The sequence below is a fragment of the Temnothorax curvispinosus genome, unplaced genomic scaffold, assembly GCF_003070985.1.
Source record: "Temnothorax curvispinosus isolate PA1 unplaced genomic scaffold, ASM307098v1 QBEX01016329.1, whole genome shotgun sequence".
Lineage (NCBI taxonomy): Eukaryota > Metazoa > Arthropoda > Insecta > Hymenoptera > Formicidae > Temnothorax > Temnothorax curvispinosus.
The window spans coordinates 1-10,278 of record NW_020226109.1 but is presented as its reverse complement, the minus strand read 5'-3'; the positions used below and the strand labels follow the sequence as shown (position 1 = coordinate 10,278).

At 43.7% G+C, this 10,278-nt stretch overlaps 1 protein-coding gene across 1 annotated transcript; it reads left to right on the top strand.

Annotated features, from left to right (window-relative positions):
• The first annotated feature begins 422 nt into the window (after positions 1-422).
• LOC112466557 lies at positions 423-4,203 on the top strand. The gene is made up of 3 exons (XM_025034715.1): positions 423-633; positions 2,761-3,056; positions 3,831-4,203. The coding sequence occupies exons 1-3, from the start codon at positions 472-474 to the stop codon at positions 3,985-3,987; spliced, it is 615 nt and encodes a 204-aa protein (XP_024890483.1). The 5' UTR covers positions 423-471; the 3' UTR covers positions 3,988-4,203.
• Positions 4,204-10,278: the final 6,075 nt, after the last annotated feature.

Genomic DNA, 10,278 nt, shown 5'->3' with positions numbered 1-10,278 from the left:
CGTGTACCGACACGACGCGGTCCGCAAACTTAACTTATTAACGGAGACGCGTTACACGCAATTTCGTGATCCTGGCGTGTTGCATAATCGCGCCGTCGCGTCGCCGCGCCGCGCTGATTTCAAATATTTGTCCGAACCGCGTCCGGATGTGCATGATACGAGACGCGTTAGCGAGACCGCTCGTTATGCACGCGTTGTCAGTGGGTATTGCATCCGCGTCGTATCGCATAAACGACGTTATATACGAACGGCTCGAGCCACGAAACCTCGTCGCTGGCAATTCGCCGGCAACTCCCGGGAAACCGGCCGCAAACATTTGCACTGGGGGGGTTGTTTAACGGTCCCGGCGACAACACAACGAAAACGATATGCCTGCGAAACCAATCCGGTCTTCGCTGCCTTCGAAGTTCGACGTCGCTTAATCGGACGCCGGGGAATCCCACGTGTCACGTTGCCACCGTGCTCCAGAAAATGATCGGATCGATTGTTCTTGCTCTCCTCCTATTCTGTCAATCGATCAACAACGGGAGATGCCTGCGGGCGAACGGCACTCACGACGAAATCTCAGAGGCAGCGCGGCGACACAGGCTGATGAGACGGAGCCTCACGTTTCCCGATCCGTCGATGCTTCTGGTATGTAATTGGTTGATCGACAAAATTGTCGCTCATGAATTTGACACGTTAATTGTTGATTGCTCACCGAGAATGTCACGTATAATTTAACAGTCACGCATGCACGAAACTTTATTATATTAAAGGAAGAAAATGATATCACATAATATATAATGTACGATATTAAAATTAATTTATATTCCATGACAGTTTATTGCGACAGATCGGTGCCGTTCCGTTATGCGGATAATTAAAACTACCGTCGGGACCGTGCGTGTCCGAAAATGAATGTACACGGCCGTTTTCACGCACGCCATCCTTCGTCGCGTCCGTCCAATTTTCCGGACAGCGTGTTTCCCACAAACACCACCGCGACCGATTCCTAACATTCCCGGACCTTTCGAACGAACGAACACGAACGGCGCGAAGAAAATCGAGCAGCGAAAATCGCGACGGGCGTATTTTTGGCGTTTTTTTCGGCGACACGGGGGTAATTATTTGCCTCGCGCGCGTTGACATCGACGGAGAATTATTAGACGGTCGTGCTCCGATACTCCGGCGCGATACTACAACGCGCCGATCTTTCGTGGTCCATTCAATTTCCATGACAGCTGACGCCCGACTGGGGGACGGAAGGGTCCGCGCGGACATGGGATCGCACATATGTACAGGATGTTGCCGGTACGTCGGCCCTCGCGGACGCGGCACACATGCCGGCGCGCGTATGAATTTCGATAAAACCGCGAGAATTTCCACGGAGAACCGTACCTCGGCGTGACGCCGCGTCTGGAAAGGACAGTTTAACGAGATTCAGCCCGGGCTTCGTACATCGGATCTGTGCGAAAAACGTTTTTTTTTTTTTTTCCTTATACACGTCATGTCGCCGAGGCCGTTGGGCGAACGAAATCGATACATTCCACGAGCCGGTGATAGACTACTAGGTTGGTCCCGCGGTATGCGAGCGGCAATGCGAGGTGACGTTCATTACTTGCACTATAATTGAAGGCACGGTCGGATCGACGACTTAAGTCGGAAAATAGAATTCGGTGAATATTACATTCCAGATTTCGATGCGGCGAGCATATATTCTTGCGCATTATCATTGAAAACGAAAAGAATGCTACGTTTGTCCGGGATTAACTAGTTTCTACCGTAGTCCTGGCAAATAGTTCTTGTACTTCTAATGTGTATAAATATTTTAAATCTTTATTTCGTTTAAAATAGAAGGACGTGCCACAACTTATAGAAACCACGACAAGTTTGCATCTGTTACTGATATGGCGGAAAGAAAGAACGAAAATTAACGCGATAATTTTCTCAAAGCTTGAATTAAATATTTCGAACGCGAAGGGAGAAGCCTTCGTCGGCGCGAGACACCCACGCCGGAATTACGCTCGTACGATACGCTCGCAATCAATTATTCGCGCATAATGTCGAGTCCGGGCGCGCATTGTTTGCCCCGGGGGAGAGGCGTGGGAGAAAGAATTATTACGTGTCGGCTCCTTTTTTCTTCGGCGTGCATTTTCCACCTCCTTCCACCTACCCCTTCCGGGCGAGGCCGTAGTACCCAGGTACCTCGGCGGCGGAACGATTCTACGCGGAAATTTGCGGTTTTATCGGAAATTCATACGAGGGGCGGTCCGCGCGAGCCCGGGCGCGGAAATTGGACGAACTTCGTACGATCCACGGAATTTGGAATCCACGACGTGCCGCCGCGGTCGTCGCGATTCATCCTCATCATGTGTACGCAATGCCGTGCATCGCTGTACACCGTTGGCGAGAATAATTAAACGCGCGCGACGCTCGTATCATTTTCTTGATGCGGTGGGACTGGCGATAATCAGCACATTGAACGACGCGATAATCGTCATTATCTAATAGAGTTATTAATTTGGGACAGAACTTGTAATCGAGAAGCACAAAAGCGTAAATCAAAAATTATCCCTTTGGATATATTTATATAGCTAATAAGAAAGAAACAAAATTCCGAAATAGATCTTTTTTTAAATTCTTAAATGGATTTGATTTGACGATTACGCGATAACAACGTGAAACATCGCGATGGATACAGCGATGTGGAAATAATTTCTCGTTCTGGTGAAAGCATCATTATATTCTCAGCTTCAATGCCACTTTCTGCTTTCGCAGCTGATCTTGGGGCTGGGTACTCCGTTGCAGCTGGATCGCGAGAGTGTAATTGTGGGCGTGTTTGCGAAAATGCAGTACACCATGCCGACCAACGCCACGGATTTCACGGAGCCGGGAGTGTATTACACGAGAGCCAGCAAAAGCAGGTGGAGCTTTTACAGGATGTTCGAAAAGGTGGCGGCCTTGTACGGCTTTGGTGGCAAAGAGTGTTTACTCAAGGCCATTTGCGAAGTCGCTTACGTCCCATTCGACGTGCATCACGGTTTGCTGGGACAATTGGTGCAGACGTTCCTTAGGTAAATGAATTACCTGTCCATTTGGGAAAATTGACACACTTGAATATCGCGTACAGCGTGCGCGAAACGCAAGTCTTTTTTTTTTCAGATAAGTAAAAAGAAATTAATATGATAATGAAAATTATGTACAGGTACAAAGAAGAAAATAAATCGGGATATTGTAATTAAATAGAGACGTCTCTCTCCTTGAATTTTACGTGCTTTAAAATTGTATTGATGTTAACTTTTTTTCTAATCGATAAATGGTTTTATCGAACTTCAATAACACGATATTAACTGATCGTTTCGGTCTGAATTTTCACTGAGACTACACCGACTGTGATACTCGTTCGAAGATACGCCACTAAAGTTGTCCGATGTGTTAATATTACGATGTATCCTATATATATTTCCTCGGCGACCTCCACTATGTGAAAGAATGTCTCTATTATCGATAATCGTTGGAAGCCAGGCTTCGCCGGTGAGAAAAATCAATTAACCGCGCCGCAATAAAACGTCGGCCACGCGTAACGTCAATTACACGCAAACATAATGTCACTGTGGAGACTCGCGCGCGCGATGACGGTATTTAATAAACATCGCATCGAGCACACGCCGAGATTTTTCGATAAACCGCGTATCCGCGTATCCGCGGCTCGCCGATATTTTCGTTTTGTTCCGTTCGGCAGCCGTTTCCCGAGTAACGCCGGTACCGAACACGGCCGTTTCTCACAGCGCGGCAGGCACACACGTATACGTTACGCACGTGTATGCGAAAATACTATGGGATTCCAGGCCCTCCAGCACCCGGGAAGAGTACGACGAGTACGGGGATCGGGAATATCGGGCGGCTGAACGGCTGGGCGAGCAGGCGGAGGGCGCAGGCTGCCACGCCCTTTATCCGGAATGCCGCAGAAGTGTGCTCGACGTGTTTTCCACGTTGACCACGTGACGAGACCGGATGGAAATCTCGACGCGGTGCGGCCGGAGCTGCGTCGGAGCGGAGGTACGGACGAAACCCGGCAGATCGCTGATGGAAATATCGGAGATCGCCGAACGACGTCGTTGAGACGCCAGGATCGAAAGTTCGGAAGCTGGACGCGTTTTGCCGGGAACATGATTTCCGAAGTACACACGTATCACACGAAGCATCCCCCTTGAAATTTTCTAGGCGAGGCGATCGTGATTACTTAGAATTGTATGTCCTCTTTTTACATAAACGCAGGTAGCTGCGAGATATTCCACTAACAACAGCTCGCGCCGTTCGGTTGGCACGTACACGGAAAGAGCATGCACTGTATACATTTGTCAATTACAAAATTAAATTCCGACAGTACCGCTTCTCGCGTACGAAAGCGAGAGATTCCTTACGAATAATCCATCTCCGCTCTCGATGTTTCGTCGTTTCGGTGATGTGAGGAAGTCGTGAGAGCGTTTTCCTACGCTTTCCCCGTTTACCCCATTGGCATTCCTCTCCTTCCCTGATTCGGTGTTTCATCTTCCTAAAAGTGCACGTAAGAAACACGGGAGTTTCGGCGGGTGGAATGCCGGCATTTGATATTAAAGAATCCTCGGCATTCGCGGAGGATCGGGCCTCCCTCGTGAAGTTTATCGCGGTTTTTCCGTTACTTCGGCGCATTCCCGTATAATCAGCCGAAAGAAAAGTCGAAAGTTTTCACGGGCCGACTATCGCGATTTCTTTATGTTCCTTCGGAGCTGCGAGGTAAGATTATTTACTTTGCCCGGCGTTTTTTTCTCTTAATTGTACGGAAACTGAATCCTCGAGTGAAAGAGATGGAAGAAAGAATAGCGATCGAAAGTTTTTTAAATGTATAATCGCATCAGAAAATATTGAAGCTTACGAAAGCGCGTGTCTGTCTTTTTATATGTCTTTTTATATCTCATAAGTCAATTTACGTGATGAGCTATTTGGTTACATGCACTATTAATATATGTTATATATTTGCACGCACACACATACATATGCAATTCCCTTAATAATGCGTATTGCAACCGCATTCGTATATATATGTGGTGTATGCGGTTGCCAGTTAATTATTAGATAATGGACGTACCATAGTTAATTATGAATAGATATTAGTTTGGCCAGGGCAAGCAAATTTAGCTCTTTCCGAACAACGTAAGTGTTCGAAACACGTTGACTCTCGGATTACGGAGTATCCTAAAGGATATGCCCTCAGTACCTTCAGATTAATCTGAAGAGAACAAGGATGTAAGTAAAAAAAAACTTAATTACTCCGAAGCTTTTAAATCTTAAATGTGCAATTTAGTATTACAATATAATGATTATTTTTTTAATGTATATCGTAAGAAAATTAATAAGATTCTTCGCCCTCGTATTTTTTACATATAAACAATATTTCCTGAGCTATTCTTTGCGCATCTCGTGTCCAGAAAGAAAGAAGAAACAAATTTTCTTTGCTCGCCATTTAATGTTACCACAGGTGTGCCCTTTTCATTGTGTTACCGAAAACACAGCTTTAATCACGATGGATTTGTAGCGCGACCTTCTATTTATATTTCAGGTGACATCGTCGCAATAAACCTCGAGACTTTCTTTACGTTAACCGTTAACGTCCTCCCAGGTGGTCCGGGATATTGCAATCAAGGGACCGGGGTCCCGGGTTTGCGCAGCACACTGGAAAAGCGCTTTAACATTTTACAGCGCGAAACGATTTCTTCCCCATAACATTTTATTATGTCGCGCCGGCCCGCGCGCGCCCGCCCGCTCGCCACATTGTGAGATGCTCATTTCCTTGGAGCTTCGTAAACACACGTTTTTACGCGCCGTTTTGCGCAGGAACGGTAAACGAGCGCGTTTTTCTCGTATTTTCACAAACCACGAATTTGTTTCGCGGCTTGCATAGCCGCTCACTTCTATGTTTACTCCGAAATTCTCTCGAGTTTGCGCGGTGTCCACAGCCGGAAAAGCTAAATTTGATGAGAAAAGTTTGTTTTCTTAGGAGGCGGAGGGTATGCGCGGAGAGTTTTTGACTAATGGTCGGCGATGCATCTCTGCTCGCTCGCTTGATAATATATGCATGTGTTTTAATAGAAATTAAAATTTAATATCTTTTGTCAACAAAAAGTCAACAAAAAAGCTAGGCAGTATTAATTACACACTGCAATAAATTTGCAATCAGAACCGTCATAATCAAATACATTCTAAAATTTAAACTGTAAGTTACGGGCAATCAACAGCGATTCATATAATTATTATTGAATAATTTATTGTGTATTAATAATAATTTCACACTCTGACGTATTTGATATAATTAGTCGTCGATTAGTTAGGAATTGTAAATAGTAATAAGTAACGAACTGATCGTACAATAAGTTTTCTAAAGAAATTCTATGCGTGCGAGAGAAAGAGAGAAAGAGGGAGGGGTATTTTTACTTTCTCTATTGACAGGGGAACGACGCTATGAATTTATACCTTCTTTTTGAATTGTCGGTACATTTAGCTTCCCCTCGTCGAATTTTTGGCGTCTTTACGAGGTACCGCGACATTTTCGTGCTTCTCACTCGACAATGGTATGCATGTGTCTGGAGCGGTCGTAGTGAATAGAAACGATTTACTGCCGCGATATCCGCTGTCTGACGCCAATATTGCCCCCTCCCCCTCCCGCCCTGGCAGGAAGTATTACCTGACATTGGGTGGAGATTGCAAGTTGGCTTGTCGGCAAAAGTATTTGCATGGATATGATGGTATCATTCGATTCGCCTGACTGACAGCTGGAGATACTCGTTGGTATACGGGCAGAGTGTAGACGGGCGAATTGCCATCATCGCTTGTAACTGCACATGTTGACGCTTGTTGAACGAAAGCCAAGGGCCCGTTAAAACAACCAGGTTTATTTAAATTAGACTTGTGACATGGCAATATCACAGTCCATTTAGGTATTTTGTCTCAACATTAATTTCTGCTTTAACAAATCTAACATTTTAAAGAACTTGCCTGTTAATATTAATATTATAAATCGCGACGTTCGCTCGAGTAGCCTTAATAAAGCAAACCACTGCAGTGACTTATTCCAAACCGTTTCGCCCTCCTTTACTCAACTTTGCTTTTAAGCTTATAGCTATCAAACCTAGCTACCAAGCATTAGATCGGCCATATAAATTAATCGTCGCGCACCCAATGCTGTTCTATCCTCAGCGTCCTCTTCACCGTTTTATCCTCGAATATTCTCTACCGATGTCGGGAATCTATCGAGAGAAAGAGAGAAAGAGAGAAAAAGAGGTAGAGCTGAAACCTCAAGTCTTCTTCGCTTCGGCTATCGTCCGGACCATTTGCAGGCGACCTCGCGACCTTTCGCGAAGAATCAATTTCAGACGTGAGAGAGAGAAAAGAGGGAGATAAGTGACATCTCTTACGCTCACGTGACATCTCTTACGCTCACGTAGCTGCGCGAACATAAATGTTAATATGCAATAATGTGAAATAATGTTACGTGGCGTATACTTCGTTTGTATTGGTTATGAAAACTGGCGATCTGTTTCCGTCGTACATCCGGAGCAAATTGACATTTACTTGCCGGAATTGAAATTGCATTTTCAACAGCGGGAAGCGGAGGTGAAGAGCTAACTGGCACCACGTTACACCGTGACGGTTGTCAACGGTAAACGTCGGCGGAGACTGCAATGTATGTTCATCGTGGGACGGCGTGATATCTTATTTACCACGAAACGTTATTTGTCGAAATGAAATGTCATCCACTTAAAGACTTCCGCATCGAGAGTGCCTTCGCTGAGGATTTTATGTAAAAGCTATTGACATGGTTGCGAAATCTTCGGCAATCTCGATCGTCGATAAGTAAATCGCGTATACAAAATTGAAGAAAGAAAGAGTTCGGAAGCTCAAAGGTATATTATTCGAGCAATTTGAAGTCGATTTTATCTCAGCGAAAATGTCGGGACGTTTTCAGAAAATTTCATTTTCAAGACTTACGAGTGATTGCAAACAATTATATATTTCTCGTAAATTAGTTTGATGAACGATACCGATAAAAATTGATAAAATAAATTAGAAAGATAGATGGGGGAGGGAAATAAATGATATATATCACATTTATAATATTGGAAAAATACTTTACGCGGTTAATTGATAGTCGATATCCAATAGTACGATCCAATATTGGAGGGATTCCTAATTTATTTATCCGTGAACGAGAATAATAAATCATCTTATTACTAAATTGATAGTGTATTGCGAAATTTTATCAATGATCAATTATTTCTTATTCGCTGAATAACGTCCGACCACCGGATAAATACAAAAATTTTAAATCAATACAATACAATCTCTTTCTCTCTTTTTTCTTTTATTGTTGCCATTATTCGTTAAATAACAAAATGAAGATAAATAGTAGTTATAATAAAAAAAAATCCAATATTTGAATCCGCATTTATTACTCATAATCTATTAAAAAATTCACTATATTTTTATCACGCTAACAATAAGTCGAATAAAAGTCGAATATTTTAAATTTTATTTTGTATATCTAATTTTGTGTACGTTGTGCTGCATATTTAAAAGTATTTAATAAATTTATTATATGCGCGGCTATAAAGAGAACGGCCGATCTTAAGTGAAATGATGTCTCTCATTGTCAGTTTGATTTTGTCAAAAGGCAGCTAACGCAAGTTGTTCTCTTTCTTTCGAACGGTATATCATCTTTTGCGAAATCAATTATAGAGAGAATTCAGCTGGCCGTGCAATCCTCGTTTCCGTCGCGTCTCTCCGTCGGTGGCGGTGCAGGAAGCGAACGAATAAAGGGATATTGCTTATCCCTTTTGCCTCGGTTAACTTTCCCCCGTTCTTTCGTCCGGCGCGGCGCGGCGGTCCGTTATACAGACAGGCGCGAGGCGGTGCGGAATGTATATTGCGCCTTTTTCGCGTCTACAAAGGGGTTGTTACCGAAACGAAGTTGTTGCATGTCGCGCTTGTCCGCCCAACTCATTTTCAGGGCTTTGCAGATCGCCCGTATGTTACTGCACATGAAAGCGCAAACTAAATGGCGCAGCGCGGCTTATATGCAGTGTACATACAGCGACAGATATTTCAGATTCGCGGAATGTGTAAGTACATAAAGTGTGTTTGGTAACGAGAACCCGGATCAAAATAGATAGCTTGTTGATTTTACAAGCAGCAAATTACAAGTGAAATAACGAGATTCACGTCCCGTGTTATCTCGTATCGTGGCATAAAACGCGACGATGTTTTTCTAAAATTAATATCTGTAAATCTAATTTTATGAAGATCGAATGTCCATAGAAGTGTTCCTTTGCATTTTTTATTAATCTTTTTTTCTTTTTGCAGAATATAGGAACTTTTCACTAACAATATAATTGCAAATCATGCAATTATTCAGTCGTGGGAGCGACACATTTGAATGTCCTCGGCACAGATTCGCCCAGAATATTCGTGGCATTCCCTCGTGCACGCGTACTTCACAATTCACGCGACTGTTAGACGACACCGACATTCCGCCGCGCGTGTAAACCATGTTTCATGCCTCGTAGATCTTAACGAATCGCGGCGAGATTACGGCATGGACTAACTACGAATATCCAACTAGTGCGAACATCCGTCGCAATCTGTATAATGGACATCCGTGGCGATTGCAGCTGAGATATCCGGGCACTTGCTTTGCGCGCAGCTTGATTCTCAAGTATATATGCAATTTGTCTATGATTTCGTAACTCTCGAACACCCGGTGTTTATATATAAGTTGACAAGCGCTTGTGATGAAGAAGCGAATCTCTTTCTTAAAAATCAGTGTTTCTTTCTATCAAAATTTAAATGAAATTGACGAAAGAAAGAAAGAAATACAATATATACATATATGTATACATATTCGGTAAAAAAATTGCATAATCGCATACATAAACGTTTTGAAGGTATATTTTATTTCTTATCTTTGTTCGTGATCGATCGGTATATGTCTGTAATTCGGAGATGCTCAACGGCGTGCTGGCACTTATCTTAGCGACACGATATTAAAATCGACACGATCGCGGTCTCCGACTTCCGGGCACAAAGGATGCGGTTGTTATTTCCCTTGAGTGAGCGCCGATCCGATACAAGTTTCAATTTAACAGTGCATTTCCAATCAACGAGGCTTTACCTCTACCTCTACGAGACGTTCCAGCGGGCGCAATTTTCTCGGAGCAGTTTTCTCGGATCAGGGATTTCCGCCGTCATCATTTCCGATTAACG

Bases quoted from the DNA above. Each gene is read 5' to 3' on its own strand.
- LOC112466557 (XM_025034715.1), top strand. From the start codon at position 472: ATGATCGGATCGATTGTTCTTGCTCTCCTCCTATTCTGTCAATCGATC. The intron at 634-2,760 runs GTATGTAATTGG...CTGCTTTCGCAG, and splicing joins CCGATCCGTCGATGCTTCTG to CTGATCTTGGGGCTGGGTAC. The intron at 3,057-3,830 runs GTAAATGAATTA...ATGGGATTCCAG, and splicing joins TTGGTGCAGACGTTCCTTAG to GCCCTCCAGCACCCGGGAAG.